Below are 18,879 nucleotides of genomic sequence, written 5' to 3'. Positions count from 1 at the left end.
CTGCCGGGAAGGGAGAGGGGGAGGGGACGGACAAGGAGGACATCAGGGGGACATGGGGGACAGGGAGGACATGAGGGACACGGGGACAGAAGGGACATGACAGACATGGGGGACACAGGGGACAGGGGGACACAGGGGACAGAAGGGACATGACAAACATGGGGGACACAGGGGACATGGTGGGCCTGAGGGATATGGGGGACTCAGGGGGCACAGGGGACATGAAGGACAGGGGGACAAGGGAGGACGTGAGGGTTTGGAGCCATGTGGACATTGAGGATTTTGGGGGGGGACATGAAGGGGAGCAGAGGGGGCTGGGGACGTTGGAGGGTGACAGGGGGGACATGGGGGGATATGGGGGTGTGGGACTGTGGTGGCACAAAGGGGACACGGGAACGTGGGGACACAGCAGAGGGGAGAGGGTGGTGACATGGTGGGGGGACCTGAGGGGATGTGGGGACATGGGGACCCCAACAGGGACCTCAGGGACAGCAAGGGGGACATGGGGACATTGCCAGGGGTCCCTGCTGGGGACATGGGGCCTTGGGTGGGGACACGGGCGTGGGGCCAGCAGCAGAGTGGCAGGGCGGGGGGGGCAGGCCCGCAGTGTCCCCACGGGTGTGGCACACCTGTCCCCGTGAGCTGGCGCGGTGCCACCTCCCGCCTGCCCTGCGGGGCTTTAAGAGGCCGCGGGCCCGGCCGTGCCAGCGCTGTCCCCTCCTGTCCCCGCCATGGCCCTGGCACTGCCGCTGCTCCTCGCCCTGCTCGGGACCACCCCAGGTAGGACCGTGCCCCCGCACCTGGGGCAGCTCGGAGCACCCCCGGAGCTGGGCACCCCCAAAGCCTGGTGTCCCCAAACCTGGGTGTCCTCAGAGCTGGGTGTCCCCAAAGCCAGGTGTCCCCAAATCTGGGTGTCCCCAAATCTGGGTGTCCCCCTCAAGGACCCCGTGCACAGACTCCTGACAAGGGGGCCTTTGGGGGGGGGGGGGGTCGGGGACCCCTCCCAGCGCTGTCCCCTCCTGTCCCCGCCATGGCCCTGGCACTGCCGCTGCTCCTCGCCCTGCTCGGGACCACCCCAGGTAGGACCGTGCCCCCGCACCTGGGGCAGCTCGGAGCACCCCCGGAGCTGGGCACCCCCAAAGCCGGATGTCCCCAAATCTGGGTGTCCCCAAAGCTGGGTGTCCCCAAACCTGGGTGCCCCCAGACCTGGGTGTCCCCAAAGCCAGGTGCCCCCAAATCTGGGTGTCCCCCTCAAGGACCCTGTGCACAGACTCCTGACAAGGGGGGAAGGGGGCTCTTGGGGGGGGGTCTGGGACCCCTCTTGGGGTATGGGGGTGTCCATGGGGGGTCCCTTCCAGCCGGGTCCCCCCCTGAGGGCAGGAGTGGGGTTTGGGGGTGCTGTGTGGTATGGGGGGGTCTCGGTGCCAGGGCCCCCCGGGATGGGGTGTTGGAGGGGGGGGTGCATTGAGGGGTCCCCCAATCGCGGTGTCCCCAAGAGGGCTGGTGTTGGGGTGGGGTGACGCCAGGGGGTGTCCTGGGGGGGTCCCGGCTCGCCAGGTGCCCCTGGCCGGGTGCTGACAGTGTTCACAGGTCTGGGGGCGCCGGGGGGGGGCTGTGGGGTGCCCCCCTCTGCCTGGTGCCAGGACTGGGTGACGGCGCTGCGCTGCGGGGCCCTGGGGCGCTGCCCCCGCCTCAGCCAGGGACCCCCCGAAATGGTGAGAGACCCCCCCCGTGTCCCCAGCACCCCTCTAATGTCCCCCCACCCTTCCCTCTGTCCCTGTGCCCCCTGTGTGCCCCCAGAACCCCACAGGGGTCCCAGCACTCCCACCGTGGTGCCACGCCAACGAGTCCACTGGCATCCCCCTTGGTCCCCGTGTCCCCAATCCCCCATGTCCCCATGTCCTCATGTCCCCATGTCCCCATTCCCTCATGCCCCCTCGGTTCCCATGTCCCCATACCCCCCACGTCCCCATATCCCCCTTCCTCCATGTCCCCATTCCCCACATCCTCATTCCCCCACGTCCCCATATCCCCCTTCCTCCATGTTCCCATTCCCCACATCCTCATTCCCCCATGTCCTCGTGTCTCCATGTCCCCATTCCCCCACGTCCCCATGTCCCCATGTCCTCACTTCCCCATTCCCCCTTGTCCCCATGTCCCACCTCCCAGCACCCCTGTGCCACAACATGCCCGTGTCCTCATGCTCCCCATGTCCCTGTCCTCCTCTGTGGCCATTCCCCAGTGTCCCAGACCCCCGTGTCCCCATGTCCCCGTATCCCTGTATCACTGTGTCCCCATGTCCCAGTGTCCCCGTGTCCCCATGTCCCAGTGTCCCCATGTCCCCACGTCCCCTGTCCTCTCCTGCAGGACGCCTGTGCCGTGTGCCAGTACTTCGTGGACTGCCTAGGCAAAATCTCAAACAAAACGGCCTTGGAGGTACTGAGGGTGAGGGACAGGTGCCACTGGGGGTGAGGGACAGGTGCCACTGGGGGTGAGGGACAGGTGCCACTGGGGGTGGGACACGGGTGCCACTGGGGGTGCCACGGTGGGTGCCAGCAAGTGCCACTGGGCACAGGGAGGTGCCCCTGGGAGTGCCACTGCCGCTGATGAGGTGGTGGCTGCCACTGAGGGTGCCAGGTCACAGATGCCACCGTGGTGCTGTGTGTCACTGCGGGTGAGGTGGTGGCAGGTGCCAGCGGGTGCCACGGTGCTGAGGGGACAGGGTGGATGCCATCGTGTGTGCCATGGCCACAGGTGCCATGCCACAGGCACCACCCATGGGCACCAGTGGTGACAGGTGTGGCTGGGGTGTGGTGGTGGTGGTGAGGATGGCAGTGGTGGCTGTCACTGTGGGTGTCATGGTGGGTGTCACTGTCACTGTGGGTATCATGGTGGGTGTCACTGTGGGTGTCACTATTGGTGTCATTGTAGGGTGTCACTGTCACTGTCACTGTGGGTGTCACTGTGGGTGTCACTGTGGGGTATCATGGTGGGTGTCACTGTCACTGTGGGTGTCACTGTCACTGTCACTGTTGGTGCCCGGTGCAGGAGGTGCTGGAGCACGTGGTGGGGTTGGTGTGCCCACACCTCCATTTGAACACCTCGTGCTACGACCTGGCTAAACTGATGGTCAGTTTGCTCCTCTGGGACATCCAGAACCTTGTGAGTGGCAGCGGGGCACACGGGAGGGGCTTTGGGGACACTGTGGCCCCCAGGGACATGGGGGCATCCAGGGCCACCCCGGGGGCTTGGGGACAGCTGTGTCACACCGTGCTGCCCCGCAGGAGCCCCGCGAGGTCTGTGTCAACCTGCAGCTGTGTCCTCCAGAGCCCGGCGCCGCGCTGGCCCTGCCCGTCCTGGAGCTGCCCGGCGGCCACCGGCAGGTACGGGGACACGGGGACAGCAGGGCTGGGTGGGGGGGACACAGCCACGCAGTGTCCCCAGCACGGCTGCAGTGTCCCTGCACTGGCAGCAGTGTCCCCAGTACCACGTGCAGTGTCCCCTGTAGTGTCCCCTCTCCCTCTGCAATGTCCCCAGCACTGGTTGCAGTGTGCCAGCAGCGGGTGCAGTGTCTCCTGTCCCCTGCAGTGTCCCCTCTCTGCTGCAGTGTCTCCTGTCCCCTGCAGTGCCCCCTCTGCCCTGCAGAGTCCCCAGCACTGGCAGCAATGTCCCCTCTCCTCTGCAGTGTCCCCAGTACCAGGTGCAGTGTCCCTTCTGGCTACAGTGTCCCTGCACTGGCAGCAGTGTCCCCTGTCCCCGGCAGTGTCCCCCCTGCCCTGCAGCGTCCCCTGTCCCCTGCAGTGTCCCCCGTCCCCAGCAGTGTCCCCTGTCCCGCAGGGCCCGGGGCTGTCCCCGCAGGCGCTGCCGCTGCCGCTGCCGCTGTGCTGGCTGTGCCGCTCGCTGGTGGCGCGGGCCGAGGCCGCGGTGCCGGTGGGCTCGGTCCTGCTCTGCCGCCTCTTCCTGGCCTGCCGCAGCGGCGACAGCGGCGACAGCGGCGACAGCCAGCTCGCGGGGACGCTGCCACCGCCCCGGCTGCTGGAGACCATCGTGGTGCGCCTGGCCGACTGTGTCAGGGAGGAGGTGAGGGGGACACGGAGAGGATGGCCCCGGGGGGGACAGGGCACGCCAGGGTCACACGACACTGAGGGGACACGTCCAGGAGTGTCACAGCACCGAGGACACACCACTGAGTGTCCAGGTCCCCGGGAGCCATGCCAGGGACACAAATGTTGGTGCAGCCCCAAAGGGACACATCCGGGGTGTCAAACTCCTTGGGGACCCATCCTGGGTGTCACAGTCCTTGGGGACACATCTGGGGTGTCACACTCCTTGGGGACCCATCCTGAGCTGTCACACTCCTTGGGGACACATCCTGAGCTGTCACAGTCCTTGGGGACACATCTGGGGTGTCACACTCCTTGGGGACCCATCCTGGGTGTCACAGTCCTTGGGGACACATTGTGGGCTGTCACACTTCTGTCAGTGAGATCCCCAGTCAGTGCCACCCTCTCTAGACACATCCTGAGCTGTCACAGTCCTTGGGGACACATCCAGGGTGTCACACTCCTTGGGGAGCCATCCTGGGTGTCACAGTCCTTGGGGACACATCGTGGGCTGTCACAGTCCTGTCAGTGAGACCCCCAGTCAGTGCCACCCTCTCTCAGGGGAGCCCCTCATGCCTGTGTCCCCCCCCAGGACCCCAAAGGTGCCACTGTCCCTGCGCTGTCCCTGTCCCTGGGCCCCTGTGCCCTGGGCCCCATCTTCTGGTGCTCGGGCCCGGAGGCGGCGCGGCGCTGCCAGGTGAGTGGGGACACAGGGGACACGGGGGACACGGGGGGCTGGCACCCCCTGCGCCCCCCGCTGACCCCTGGGCCCCCTGCAGGCCCTGCAGCACTGCCGGGAGCACGTCTGGCTGTAGGGGGGCACCAGGACCCCCCAGCTTTCCCCAATAAAGCTTGGATGCAGCTCTGCCTCAGCCTTTGGGGGTGTCGGGGCTCACGGGGGGCTGGGAGGGAAGCAGCAGAAACCACAAACCCCCAGAACCCACAGAAGAGAAGAGGTGAAAATGAGTTACAAAAATAGTGGGTGCCATTTACTGGGACACAGGGGGACTGGGGGTGTCCCCAGGTGGGCATCGGGTGTCCCTGCGAGTCTCTGGGTGTCCAGGGGGAGCTTGGGCTGCTCCTAAAGGGGGCTCAGGGCACCCCTAGGGGGGTGGGGATACCCCCGAGGGGGAGCTGGGGGTGTCCCCAAGGGGGTTTCTGGGTGTCCCCAAGGCTCTCAGGCGCCTTGTTGGTTCGTCTCATCCTCCTCGCGTCGCTTCCAGATCTGCAGGAGAGCAGGAGGGGTTTGTGGGGGCACAGGAGACGTTTGGGGGTGTCAGGGGACATTCAGGGGGTGTCACAGGACATTCGGGGGGGTCACAGGACATTCTGGGGGTACCCCCTGTGCCCCCTCACCTGGATGTAGGCCTCGGACAGGGTGATCATCTGGGGCAGGATGTCGGTCACCTGCAGGTCCTGCAGCTCGTACCACTTCCCTGTGCCCTGCCAGGACCCAGGAGGGGACAGGGTGACTCGGGGGGGTCCCTGTGGTCCCCCCAAGCCCCCCGGGGAGGGGACACTCACGTGGTGCAGGACGTGGATGCGGTAGGAGCCCTCTGAGGGCTTGCCATCGTGCACGATGTTGGCGATGAGGTCGTAGGTGGTGTGGGAGTGTGCAGCCTGCACCTCCTCCGACAGGTACTCCCGCAGGTCCACGTTCCTGGGAGCCCACAGCACCCTCAGACAGCCCCACGGGGCTCCTGTCCCTGCTGGATGCTGCAATCCCCCCAAAATGCCCACCCACAGCACCCCCACATATCTACATCCCCATCCCAGGTGTCATGAACTCCCTGACACCCCCAGGTGCCTTCAAATCCCTTTTTTATGCCTAAAAACCACTCAAAACCCACCCTGGATGCCCACATACCACCCTAGACACCTTCAAATCCCTGGACACTTCTACTCCCCTGGCTCAGCTGCTTCCAAAGCCCCTCTAGATGTTTCCATCACTTCACAGACATTTACAACTCTCTCCAGATGCCTTCAACCATCCCCAGATACCCCCAATCTCCTTTTAGATGCTTTTAACCCTCTCCACAACTCCCAGCCCCACAAAGCAGGGGGCACAGAAAGGATCCCCGGGCACATACAGGGGGGCTGTGCCCGTTTGAGCTGCCCCAGCAGCCACCCTGTCCCTGGTGTCCCCATGGTGTCCCTTCCCATGCATCCTCTTTGCACCCCTTGGCAGCAGCCTGTCCCTGGGTGTCCCCACAGCCCTGGGTGTCCCCACAGCTCACGTGATGGGGAAGTTGACAATGGTGGGGTTCTTCTCCACGAAGAAGTTGTTCTTGGTGAAGCGCTTGATGCAGAAGATGAGGTAGGGGGGCAGGCGCGTCAGCTGGAAGCGCTTCAGGAAGTTCTCCTTGTAGGTCTTGTACTCCTTCTCGGTGCTGCCGTTGAACTTGGCCAGGATGCTGAACAGGGGCACCTGGGGGATGATGAGCTGCTCCTTCTCGTCCTTGTAGAGCGGCGCCGTGGGCAGGTCCAGGGTCAGGTACAGGAAGGTGGACTCCACCATGCGCTCCTGGTACTCGCTGTTCTGCAGCAGCTGCGCCTTCTCCTCCGCGGGCTGGGGGCACCCGTGGGGGCACGTCAGCCCCGTGGGGGGCACAGCAGCCCCGGGGGGCACAGCAGCCTGCTGGACCCCACATTCCCACTGGACACAGCAGCCCTGCTGGATCCATCACCCCCATTGAACCCAACACCTCCCACTGGATCAATCTCCCCACTGGATCCATCACCCCACTGACCCTAACACCACCCCATACGACCCTGCCACCCCCACTGGACCCTAACATCCCTTTGTTGTACCCAAAGGCCCCCCACCATACCCCAACACCCCCTCCATCCATCATTTAACCCCCTCACAACACTCCTCATTTGACCCAATCCTCTGTCAAAACCCCATCACTCCCAAACCACCCCCCACCAGACCCCATCACCCCCATCTGACCCCAACACCCCTTTTTCTGACCCTGCCATTCCCATTGCACCCCAACTCCCCCCGCCAAAATCCCGTTGGACACTGGCAGCTCACACTGCACCCCAAAACCCATCAGTGCCCACCACATCCACACTGCACCCCAACACCCAGCACTGCCCCCATACCCTGACACCCTCCACTGCACCCCAACACGCCCCATTCCCCCCCAGTCCCACCAGGTCAGGGTGTGGCAGCTTCTTGGTGAAGATGCGCATGGAGCCCTGGAACACGTCGGTGACAATGGCTGGGGGGACAAAGGGGGATCAGTGGGGGGACAGCAGCCCCCAAAGGCCCCCCCAGAACCTCTCCTCACTCACTCTTCTTCTTCCTCTTGGTGCCGCCCAGCGCGGCGTGCAGCGCGTTCAGGAACCAGGACAGGAACTCCACCCCATCCCCTGCAAGAGCAGAGCTGGAGCTGAGCCTGCATCCTGCTGTGCCCCTGCATGCAGAGACCCCAGACCCTGCACGCCCACACCCTGCACCCTGAATCCAGAGACCCCAGACCCTGCACCCCCAGACCCAGCCCTGCACCTCCAACCCAGCCCTGCAACCCAAATCCAGAGACCCCAGACCCTGCACGCCCAGACCCTGCACCCCTGAATCCACAGCCCCCAGACCCAGAGCTGCCTCCCCAACCCAGCCCGGCACCCCCAAATCCAAAGGCCCCAAGATCCAGCTTTTCCCCTCAAACCCAGCTCTGTACCCCCAAACCCAGAGCCTCCCAGGCCCAGCTCTTCCCCTCAGACCCAGCTTTGCCCCCCAAACCCAGCCCTGCACCCCCAAACCCAGAACCTCCCAGGCCCAGCTCTTCCCCTCAAACCCAGCACTGTCCCCCAGCCCCGCACCCCCAAACCCCACCCTGCTTGGTGATCTGGAAGTTCTTCTTGCTGCACAGCACCACGGCCTGCAGCATCTCGTGGGGGGACACGTGTGCCTTGAAGTTCCTGGGGTTCCAGAGCTTCCTCATGAGCTCCCCGAAGCGCTGCACCAGCAGGAACATGATGTCCCCGGGCGGGCGCTGGATGCGCCGGTAGTTCTCCTCCTCCAGGAAGTAATTCCTCAGGGGAGGCACGTTGGACAGGGCCTGGGGACACAGCAGGGGGGATTCAGCCCTGGGACCCCCATGGTGGGGGATCTGGGGGGTGTGGGGCAGACCCTGCACTGCCAGGGGTCAGGAATCCCAGAACAACCTGAGCTGGAAAGGATCCAGAGGTGGGGATGACCCCTGCTGGCCCCACAGAAGAGTTTGGGGAGGGTTATGGGGGGCTTTCACCTGCACGCCCAGACCCTGCACCCCTGAATCCACAGCCCCCAGACCCAGAGCTGCCTCCCCAACCCAGCCCGGCACCCCCAAATCCAAAGGCCCCAAGATCCAGCTTTTCCCCTCAAACCCAGCTCTGTACCCCCAAACCCAGAGCCTCCCAGGCCCAGCTCTTCCCCTCAGACCCAGCTTATGGAATGGAAAGGATCCAGAGGTGGGGACGATCCCTGCAAGCCCCACAGAGAGGTTTGGGGCAGACCCTGCACTGCCAGGGGTCAGGAATCCCAGAACAACCTGAGCTGGAAAGGATCCAGAGGTGGGGATGATCCCTGCCAACCCCACAGAAGAGTTTGGGGAGGGTTATGGGGGGCTTTCACCCTAAAAAGCCAGCTGCACCCCACAGTTGTAATGCCTCCAGAATGGAAGGTGGGATCCACCCTCAGGAGTGGGATTTTAGGAGGACTTCAGAAGGAATTCAGCCCAAAATGAAGGCAGCATCCCCCACATGCATATGCTGTGGGAAAAGAGATGGGACTCATCCCCGAGACCCCCAGAGCAGGATTTTGGGAGGGTCTGAGCCCAGAATGAAGCCTGAACCCCCCCACTATGAGAGGAAAGGTGTGATTCCTCCCTGTCAGACCCACAGTGATGTTCTGGGGGGTTTCACCCCAGAAGAACCCCAACCCTGGTGTCACCTGCAGCACGGCGTTGGCGTAGTCGTTGGCCTTGATGTTGTTGAGCCCCACGATGCCAGGCAGGTACGTGGTGCCATCGTAGGCCCGCGACAGCTTGGCCTGCTTGTCCAGGTGGGCGATGTGCTGGGCTGTGAACGTGGGCTTCAGCACGTACTGTGGGGGCAGAGAACCCCCATGGTGGGGGATCTGGGGGGTGTGGGGCAGACCCTGCACTGCCAGGGGTGGGGAATCCCAAACAGTATGGAATGGAAAGGATCCAGAGGTGGGGACGATCCCTGCAAGCCCCACAGAGAGGTTTGGGGCAGACCCTGCACTGCCAGGGGTCAGGAATCCCAGAACAACCTGAGCTGGAAAGGATCCAGAGGTGGGGATGATCCCTGCCAACCCCACAGAAGAGTTTGGGGAGGGTTATGGGGGGCTTTCACCCTAAAAAGCCAGCTGCACCCCACAGTTGTAATGCCTCCAGAATGGAAGGTGGGATCCACCCTCAGGAGTGGGATTTTAGGAGGACTTCAGAAGGAATTCAGCCCAAAATGAAGGCAGCATCCCCCACATGCATATGCTGTGGGAAAAGAGGTGGGACTCATCCTCGAGACCCCCAGAGCAGGATTTTGGGAGGGTCTGAGCCCAGAATGAAGCCTGAACCCCCCCACTATGAGAGGAAAGGTGTGATTCCTCCCTGTCAGACCCACAGTGATGTTCTGGGGGGTTTCACCCCAGAAGAACCCCAACCCTGGTGTCACCTGCAGCACAGCGTTGGCGTAGTCGTTGGCCTTGATGTTGTTGAGCCCCACGATGCCAGGCAGGTACGTGGTGCCATCGTAGGCCCGCGACAGCTTGGCCTGCTTGTCCAGGTGGGCGATGTGCTGGGCTGTGAACGTGGGCTTCAGCACGTACTGTGGGGGCAGAGACCCTCAGAGCCTGGGACCCCAACCTGAACACCCCAGAGCTGGGACCCCAACCTGAACACCCCAGAGCTGGGACCCCAACCTGAACACCCCAGAGGTGGAGACCCCAACCTGAACCCCCAGAGCTGGGGACCCCAGCCTGAATCCCTCAGAGCTGGGGACACCAACCTGAACCCCCCAGAGCTGGGGCAGACCCCACCCCACACCTCTCAGATCTGGGCAGACCCCATCCCAACCCCTCAGATGTGGGGCAGATCCCACACCAAACCCCTCAGATCTCCATCCTAAACCCCTCAGATCTGGGGCAGACCCCACCCCACACCTCTCAGATCTGGGCAGACCCTATCCCACACCCCTCAGATCCCCATCCCAACCCCTCAGATCTGGGGCAGCCCCCATCCCAATCCCTCAGACCTGGGGCAGAGCCCATCCCACAGCCCTCAGGTGTGGGCAGACCCCCCAGCCCCAGCCCCAGCCGCAGCACCGTGATGTCCTCCAGGGAGGAGTCAATGATCTCGTAGTTGTCGGGCAGGCAGTAGAACTTGAGCGTGTGCAGGTTGAGGAACACGTGGTGGCTCAGCTGCACGCTGTGGATGTAGGCGTGCGACTTCAGCCCGCGGCCTGTGGGGGACACGGGCACCAGGGGTGGCACCGAGCACCGTGCCAGAGGCAGGGGGCACACAGAGGGTCCCTGGGCTGCCCCAGCAGCCACCCTGCCCCTGCTGTCCCCATGGTGGCCTTCCCCAGGCAACCTCTTTGTGCCCTTTGACAGCTGCCTCTCCCTGGCTGCTCCCTGTCCCTGGGTGTCCCCACAGCCCCGGGTGTCCCCAGAGCCTGGGGTGTCCCCAGCAACACCCCAGACCCCTTGTGCCCTGTCCCTGGGTGTCCCCAGCAACACCACCCCTACCCCCAGGTGTCCCTCACAGCAGCACTGGGGTGTCTCCAGTGGTGTCCCCCATTGTCCTGGCTGTCCCCCATCACTCCTGGCTGTCCCTAGTGGTGTCCCACATCACTCCTGGCTGTCCCTCATCACTGCTAGCTGTCCCCAGCAGTGTCCCCCATCACTCCTGGCTGTCCTCTGGCTGTCCCCCATCACTCCTGGCTGTCCCTCATCACTGCTAGCTGTCCCCTGGCTGTCCCTCATCACTCCTGGCTGTCCCCTGGCTGTCCCCTGCTGTCCCCATGCCCCAGCAGCCCCAGAGGAGGGTCTCACCCTGGAAGTACTTCCCGCAGACCAGGCAGGCGTAGACGTTGATGTGGGACAGGGAGATGGAGCAGAGCTTCTCAAAGTCAAAGTCCAGGACACTCCTGGGGGGAGAGCGGTGTCACGGGGCTGGGGGGCAGCTGGGGGCACCCCCAGGGACAGGGACACCCCAAAGCAGCCCCGTCACCCACTTGTTGATGGTGTCCAGGTAGGGGCAGTGCCGGCTGCGCTGGTCCTCAGGGTCGAAGCGCCCGTAGCGCACTGAGGAGGGGCAGGAGGGTGAGAAAAGGGGGGCACAGGGACCCCAAAACCACGAGGATGACCCCACCCAGCCCCCTCTCTGTGACAGCTCCCCAGGGCTGAGCCCCAGCTGCTCCCAGAGCCTCCAAACCCTGCGCAGAGCCGAGCTCAGGACCCCAGGGGCAGTGACCCCCTGGTCCCAGAAACCACCCAGACACCCCAGTGTCATTCTAGAGTCCCCCCAGACACCCCAGTGTCATTCTAGAGTCCCCCCAGACACCCCAGTGTCATTTTAGAATCCACCCAGACACCCCAGTACCATTTTAGAGTCCCCCCAAACACCCCAAGTGTCATTTCAGAGTTTACCCAGACACCCTAGGGTAATTTTAGAATCCCCCCAGACACACCCAGTGTCATTTCAGAGTTTCCTTAGCCCCCCCAGTATCATTTCAGAGTCCCCCCAGACACCCCAGTGCCATTTTAGAGTCACCCCAAACACCCCAAGTGTCCCTCACACCCCAACACCCCCAGTGTCCCCTCACACCCTCAGTGTCCCCTCACACCCTCAGTGTCCCCCCCGTTCCTCCCGGTCCCCACCGGCGGGCTCGGGCTCAGGGTCGGAGTCTCCATCCGGCTCCCGCTCCCGCTTCACCCGCACGGGCGCGGCGGTGCCGGCTCCAGTGTCATTCTAGAGTCCCCCCAGACACCCCAGTGTCATTCTAGAGTCCCCCCAGACACCCCAGTGTCATTTTAGAATCCACCCAGACACCCCAGTACCATTTTAGAGTCCCCCCAAACACCCCAAGTGTCATTTCAGAGTTTACCCAGACACCCTAGGGTAATTTTAGAATCCCCCCAGACACACCCAGTGTCATTTCAGAGTTTCCTTAGCCCCCCCAGTATCATTTCAGAGTCCCCCCAGACACCCCAGTGCCATTTTAGAGTCACCCCAAACACCCCAAGTGTCCCTCACACCCCAATGTCCCCTCACACTTTCAGACCCCCTCATACCCCCCATGTCCTCTGACACCCTCAGCGTCCCCTCACACCCCAATGTCTCCTCACACCCTCCGGGGCTCCCGGGGCTCCCGGGGGTCGCGGTCCCGCCTCCCGCGGCTCGACATGGCGCCGGTTCTGCCTCTCTGCGCATGCGCCGCGCCAGAGGGGAAACCGTTTTCCTCACCCTGCGCATGCGCGGCCGCCGCTGAGGGGGAGAGGCGCGGCCGCGCCTGCGCGCTGCGGCGCCCCCTGCCGGCGCGCGGCGGCACCGGGGGCTCTTAAAGGCGCCGCGCCCCCGGTACCGAGCCCGGCCGCCGGTACCGGGATGGAGGCGGCGGCCATGAGCCACGGCTTCGTGCGGCACATCCGCCGCAACCAGCTCGCCAGGTAGCGGCGCGGGCCCGGTGGGTGGGCCCGTGTCACCGGGCCGGTTTGGCCCCGGTGCTGCCGGGTGCCCTCACCTCATAAGGTTTCCGCCGTGCCCAGGGACGCGTACGACCGCGCGGTGCGGCAGGCGCGGGGCCGAGCGCGGACGCGGCTGATCCCGGGCCCGGCGCGGCCCCGGGGATTGGGTCACCGGGGGACTCGGTACACCGGGGGATGGGGACACTGGGGATTGGGGACACCGGGGACACCGGGATTGGGGACACCGGGGATGGCGACACCGGGGACACCGGGGGATGGGGACCCTGGGGATTGGGGACACCAGGGACACCGGGGATTGGGGCCCCCGGGGGTGCGGTCCGGGTCCCACGGGACAGGGGACCGGGGGGGGTGCCCAGGGGGGGTCCCTGGGGCAGTGGGGTGTCCCTTGGGTGGGTCCCCGGGGACATTGGGGGTACCCTTGGGACAGTGAGGGTTCCCCGTGGGTGGGTTCCTGGGGCAGTGGGGGTGCTCTGTGGGGTCCCCGGGGACAGTGGGGGGTCCTTGGGGACAGTGGGGGGTCCCCGTGGGATCCCTGGGGGCACTGGGGGTGCCAGGGTGGGGTCCGTGGGGCAGTGGGGGCACCTCGGGGACAGTGGGGATGTCCTGGGGGGTTCCCCGAGGGCAGGGGGAGTGCCCTGGGGGGTCCCTGGGGGCAGTGGGGGTTCCCCGTGGGTGGGTTCTGTGGGGCAGAGGGGTACCTCGGGGACAGTGGGGGTGCCCTGGGTGGGTCCCTGGGGGCAGTGGGGTGCCCTGGGAGGTCCCTGGGGCAGGCAGGCAGGGTGACCCGGCTGTGGCAGGGGGACAGCGCCGAGGAGGTGACCCGGCGGGTGTGCGCCCGGAGCCCGCTGGAGCCGCCGCTGCGGCGGGCGCTGTGCCAGCGCGTGCAGGACGAGCTCAGCAAGCGCCGGGGCACCGGGTGACACCGCCGCAGCCCCGGGCACTGCCACCCCCGCCGCCGGCGCCGCCCCCCCGGTGTCAATAAAGGTGCTGCGAGGCTCTGGTGTCGCTCACTGCTCGGGGAAACTGAGGCACGGCACGGGGAGTGACGCGGCTAATGGGTACCCAGGTGTCACATTCCCCCAGCTGGTCCCTCCCAGCTGCCACCATGTCCCCTCCCTGGAGCGGCCACCCCCTCCTCAGGTGCCACTGTGTCCCCAGCGTCCCCTCTGTGTCCCCCTCCTGTCCCCAGCCCAGGTTGGTGGCACCTCTGACCAAGGCCAGGAGTGCCCAGGGTGTCCCCAGGGTCCCCTCTGTGTCCCCTTCTGCGTCTCCCTCCTGTCCCCAGCCCAGTAGGGACACCGGGGATTGGGGCCCCCGGGGGTGCGGTCCCGGTGCCCCGGTGCCCCGCTGAGGGTGCGGTGCCGCAGGCGGGCCCGGGGGCGATGCCGGCGCGGGGCCGCCCCCCGAGAGCCGCGGGGACGCCCCGGACGCGGCGCGGGGACCGCGGCTCTTCTGCCTCGAGTACGAGGGGGACGACGGGCGGGTGACGGCCGTGATCGTGCACCAGGTGCGGGGCGCCCGGGAACGGGGGCGGGAGCGGGGCTGAGGGCACGGGTTTGGTGGCACCTGTGGCCAAGGCCAGCTGTCCCCAGGGTCCCTGTGTTGTTGTGGGGCATCCCCAGGATGCTCTGTGGGGTTTATTTATTATTTATTATTTATTATTTATTATTTATTATTTATTATTATTTATTATTTATTATTTATTTATTTATTACTTCAGGGCCTTTTGTCGTTGTGGGGTCACCCCGGGGATCACCCCACTGCTCTGGTTTTTTGTTTTATTTTAAAATATCGCTCTGCATTTTATTTTTGTTAACTGTGGGGTCTCCCCGGAGGGTCTGGCACGTTGTAAGATCTTCCTGGAAATCATCCCGTTGGTTTGGGATTGTGGGATCTGCCCTGGGCTGGTGCCACTGCCCTGTTCTGGTGGGGTCTTCCCAAACAGCTCTCAAAACAGATCCTGGTGTTTATTTGTTGTAGGGTCATCCCAAACCAGGTCCTGGTATTTATTTATTTATTGTAGAGTCTCCCCAAACCAGATCCTGGTGTTTGTTTATTGTAGGATCTCCCTAGAACAGATCCTGCTGTTTATTTATTTATTGTAGGATTATCCCAGACCAGATCCTGATATTTATTTATTTATTGTAGGGTCTCCCCAGAACAGATCCTGGTGTTTGTTTATTTTAGGGTCTCCCCAAACCAGATCCTGGTGTTTGTTTATTTTAGGGTCTCCCCAAACCAGACCCTGGTGTTTATTTATTTTAGGGTCCCCCCAGTCCGTGCTGCTGGTTTGGGGTTGCAGGGTCTCCCCAAACCAGATCCTGGTGTTTATTTATTTATTGTAGGATCATCCCAAACCAGATCCTGGTGTTCATTTATTTTAGGGTCCCCCCAGTCCGTGCTGCTGGTTTGGGGTTGCAGGCTCTCCCCAGAGAGCTCCTGTGCTGTTTGTGGTGTTTCCCCCCAGTGGGTTTTCGTTGTGGGGTCCCTTCAGAGCAGATTTTTGAGTCTGTTCCTTGTGGGGTCTCCTCGAGGATCGTCCCACGTTCGTTGTTGTCATTGCAGGGTGTCCCCAAGAGCCCTGCTGTTCATTTGTCACTTTTTTGTCACTTATTTGTCACTGTGGTCCCCCCGTCCTCGCGGGCTCCCTGCAGCGCTGGGGGGGTGCTCGGTGCCCCCCGCGGGGTGGGGACAGTGCTGGTGACAGTCCCGGGGGACGAGCGCGCCAGGGCCAGCGCCAGGGCCAGCCCCAGGATGAAGAGGAGGAGGAGGCCGAGGCCGAGGGCCAGCAGGTGCCACCGGCGCTGTGCCCTGCGCTGGCGCCGCGTCACCGCGCGCGTGGTGCGGGTGAAGGCCTCGCTCTGCGGGGACAGGGACAGTGCCAGGGGCTGCTCGGGGGCTGGGGGACACCTGGGGACACACGGACACTCCCCGGAGCCTCTCCTGCCCAGGCTGGGTGTCCCCAGTGTCCCCACAGTGTCCCCAGCCCCTCTGTGTCCCCCCAGTGTCCCTCAGCACTCTGGGTCACCCCAGGGCTCTGTGTCCCAATAATTTGTCCCTCCTTGGCCTCTCCATGTCCCTTCCCAGGGCTCGATGTCCCTGGACTGTCACCCCAGCTGTGTGTCCTGTGACGGGTCCTCCCTTCACACCCTGCAGTGTCCCCTGGGCTCTGTGTCCCCAGGTTTATGTGTCCCCATAAAGCTCCACTCCCCCTCCTTGCTGTCACTGTGTCCCCAGTGTCCCTCCGTGTGTCCCTTTAGTGTCACCCCATCCCCAGGCCATGTATGTCCCTTTAGTGTCACCCCATCCCCGGGCTATGGTCCCCAGTGTCCCCACAGTGTCCCCAGTGTCCCCACGGTGTCCCCAGTGTCCCCACAGTATCCCCAGCCCCTGGGTGTCCCCACAGTGTTCCCACAGTGTCCCCAAGCTCTGGGTATCCCCAGTGTCCCAAGCTCTGGGTGTCCCCAGTGTCCCCACAGTGTCCCCAGCCCCTCTGTGTCCCCAATGTCCCTCCGTGTGTCCCTTTAGTGCCACACCCCACCCCTGGGCCGTGTGTCCCTTTAGTGTCCCCCATCCCCGGCTCCGCAGCTGCTCCAGGTGTCCCCGCAGTGCCACCCCCGTGTCCCCGTGTCGCACCGCCTGTCGCAGGTCCTGGGCGCGGCTCTGCAGCTGCTCCAGGTGTCCCTCCCGCTCCAGCGCCTTGGCCACGTTCTGTCGCATCAGCTCCGTCACCTCCTCGGCCTCGCGCTGGCACCGCGCCAGCCCCGCCTGGGGACACGGGGGACACCGTGGGGACACCGTGGGGACACCGTGGGGACACGGGGGAGCACCGCGGATACGGACACGGGGACAGGCGGGGACACCGTGGGGAAGGGGGACCGGGGAATGCGGGGACACAAAACCACGGGACGGGCCCGGCGGGGACATGGGGACAGCGGGGACCGCCCTGGGGACAGAGCCTGACCCTGGGGACACGGGCACGGCAGGGACAATGGCACCGCCAGGGGGGCACACACGGAGCGCGGGGACAGGAAACCGTGGGGACGGGGACCGGGATGGGAACCGGGATGGGACCGGAGGGGACACGAGCACTGAGGGGACACCGGGACCGCGGGACACGCGGGACACTCGGGGACACGGAAAGTGCCGCTCGGGCCACCTCCCGCCACCCCCGGGACCGCGTCCCTCCCTTCGGCAGGGAGAGCCCGAGGGGCGGACCGGCACCGGGACCGGGACAGGCACCGGCACCGGCACCGGGGGTGCCGGGCCCGGCGGCTCCCGCGGCTCCGAGCCCGCTCTGCCCCTCGCAAAGCGAAAGCGAAAGCGGCGCCAGCGGCGGCCGGGACTCACCATGGTCCCGGTCCCGGGGGTCGGGGCCAGTGCCGGTACCGGTGCGCCCGTTCCTGTACCCGTCCCGCCTCGGGCCCCAGCGGCCGCCCCCGCCGGGAGGGACCGGGACCGCCCCCCCGCCACCCGCGAGTGACCACGGCCCGGGACACCCCGGCCACGCCAGGACGGGGCTGGCCGGGACCCCCCAGTGCCCCCTCCCCCCCACGCATCCCCTCATGCCAGTGTCCCCACACGTGTCCCCCTCGTGACCCCACGTGAGTGTCCCCACATCCCTGGGACCTGTCCCCACTGTGTCCCCTCATGTCCCCACGTGTCCCTCCACATCCTCATGTGTCCCCCCCATGTCCCCTTGTGTCCCCCATGTTCCTGTGTCCCCTCCATGTCCCCCTGTGTCCCCCCATGTTCCTGTGTTCCTCCATGTCCCCCTGTGTCCCCGGTGTTCCCCTGTGTCCCCTCCATGTCCCCATGTGTCCCCAGTATCCCCCCATGTCCCCCTGTGTCCCTCCATGTCCCCTGTGTCCCTCAATGTCCCCCATGTCCCCCACCCCACACACACACACACACAGACAGGTCCCTGGGCTCTCCCCCATCTGTATTTGTGCCCGGGGGTGGCCGTGTCCCCGTGGGGACAGTGGCTCTAGGTGGGGATGGTGCCGGTGGCCAGGAGGATGATGAGGATGAGGACGATGACGCCCACGAGGCCGAGGATGACGAGCAGCTTCACGTTCTTCCACCAGTAGCGCCGGGCCATCTTCTGGGACGTGGTGCGGAAGTGCTCCGACTGCAGGGACAGTGCTCAGGGACCTGGGGACAGGCTGGCAGCCTGGGGACAGCCCTGACACCCCGGGGACAGCCCTGACACCATGGGGACAGCCCTGACACCATGGGGACAGCACACTGCCACCCTGGGGACAATCCTGCCCACCCTGGGGACCTCGTGCCCACCTTGATGACCCCATGTCCATGCTGGTGACCCCATGTCCACCCTGGTGACCCCGTGTCCACCCTGGTGACCCTGTGCCCACCTTGATGACCTCATGCCTACCCTGGTGACCCCATGTCCATGCTGGTGACCTTGTGCCCATTGTGGGTGCCCCGTGCCCCCCCCGTGCCCCCTCACCGTGGCCTCCAGGTCCTGGCTCTTGCTGTGCAGCTGCTCCAGGTTCTCGCCCCGGGCCAGGATCCTCTCCACGTTCTGGCTCATGATGGTGGTGACGCCCTGCACCTCCTGCTGCAGCGCCCGCACGCGCCCCGCGCCCCCCGCGCCGTCCGGGACCCCCGCCTGGGCACAGGGCACGGTCAGGGGCACCCCGGGGACCCCGGACACCCCCATGACCCCGTGCCCAATGCGGGTACCTCGTACCCACCCTGCTGACCCCTGCCCACCCTGCTGACCCCCTGCCCGATGTGGGTGCCTCACGCCCACCCTGGTGGCCCCGTGCCCCCATAAACACCCCACAGACACCCCCTGTATGCCCGGGGCACCCCGGCACCCTCCAAACACCCCGGGCACCCCAAAGGAACCCGCCAAGCCCCCCACGCTGGGCACCTCCGCGGGCACCCCCATGTGTACACCAGACCCCCCATGAACCCCGAAACCCCACAGAGACCCCGGGGGCGCCCCGAAACCCCTTATGGACACCCCCTTGCGCCCCACGCACATCCCGGTGACCCCCGTACCCCCCTCCGGTGCCCCCCGGTGCCCCCGGG

General features: G+C 65.1%; 4 protein-coding genes across 6 annotated transcripts; 1 reads left to right on the top strand and 3 right to left on the bottom strand.

Annotated features, from left to right (window-relative positions):
• The first annotated feature begins 1,005 nt into the window (after positions 1-1,005).
• LOC120505040 (proactivator polypeptide-like 1) lies at positions 1,006-4,969 on the top strand. 3 transcript variants are annotated; one of them, XM_039715204.1, is made up of 7 exons: positions 1,006-1,079; positions 1,591-1,715; positions 2,368-2,436; positions 3,049-3,162; positions 3,285-3,383; positions 4,696-4,800; positions 4,883-4,969. In XM_039715204.1, the coding sequence occupies exons 1-7, from the start codon at positions 1,031-1,033 to the stop codon at positions 4,916-4,918; spliced, it is 597 nt and encodes a 198-aa protein (XP_039571138.1). In that variant the 5' UTR covers positions 1,006-1,030; the 3' UTR covers positions 4,919-4,969. The 3 variants fall into 3 exon arrangements, with proteins under 3 accessions (XP_039571138.1, XP_039571155.1, XP_039571146.1); XM_039715221.1 differs by lacking the exon at positions 3,049-3,162; XM_039715212.1 differs by lacking the exon at positions 3,049-3,162 and having other exon boundaries at positions 2,368-2,445.
• A 101-nt stretch (positions 4,970-5,070) lies between these two features.
• USP39 (ubiquitin specific peptidase 39) lies at positions 5,071-12,518 on the bottom strand. Its single transcript, XM_039715644.1, has 13 exons — positions 12,462-12,518; positions 11,992-12,082; positions 11,346-11,415; positions 11,164-11,258; positions 10,435-10,571; positions 9,786-9,938; positions 7,945-8,170; positions 7,404-7,481; positions 7,263-7,330; positions 6,341-6,672; positions 5,628-5,763; positions 5,460-5,546; positions 5,071-5,328 (listed from the first exon to the last, which is right to left on the bottom strand). The coding sequence occupies exons 1-13, from the start codon at positions 12,516-12,518 to the stop codon at positions 5,281-5,283; spliced, it is 1,578 nt and encodes a 525-aa protein (XP_039571578.1). The 3' UTR covers positions 5,071-5,280.
• Positions 12,519-15,119: 2,601 nt separating this feature from the next.
• On the bottom strand, positions 15,120-17,364 carry LOC120505071 (vesicle-associated membrane protein 5-like). The gene is given in 4 exon segments (XM_039715284.1): positions 15,120-15,500; positions 15,503-15,680; positions 16,456-16,587; positions 17,170-17,364. Coding segments are annotated over 4 exon segments (384 nt in total). The 5' UTR covers positions 17,173-17,364; the 3' UTR covers positions 15,120-15,429.
• A 376-nt stretch (positions 17,365-17,740) lies between these two features.
• On the bottom strand, positions 17,741-18,876 carry VAMP8 (vesicle associated membrane protein 8; the record flags this gene model as incomplete). The annotated part of the gene is made up of 3 exons (XM_039715631.1): positions 17,741-17,950; positions 18,290-18,451; positions 18,850-18,876. Coding segments are annotated over 3 exons (333 nt in total), but the record flags the coding sequence as incomplete, so codon positions are not given.
• Between the last annotated feature and the right edge of the window lie 3 nt (positions 18,877-18,879).

This window comes from Passer montanus, unplaced genomic scaffold (assembly GCF_014805655.1).
Source record: "Passer montanus isolate IOZ18808 unplaced genomic scaffold, ASM1480565v1 scaffold101, whole genome shotgun sequence".
Lineage (NCBI taxonomy): Eukaryota > Metazoa > Chordata > Aves > Passeriformes > Passeridae > Passer > Passer montanus.
Note: the sequence above shows the minus strand (reverse complement) of the source record. Positions and strands in the feature narration are given on the sequence as shown.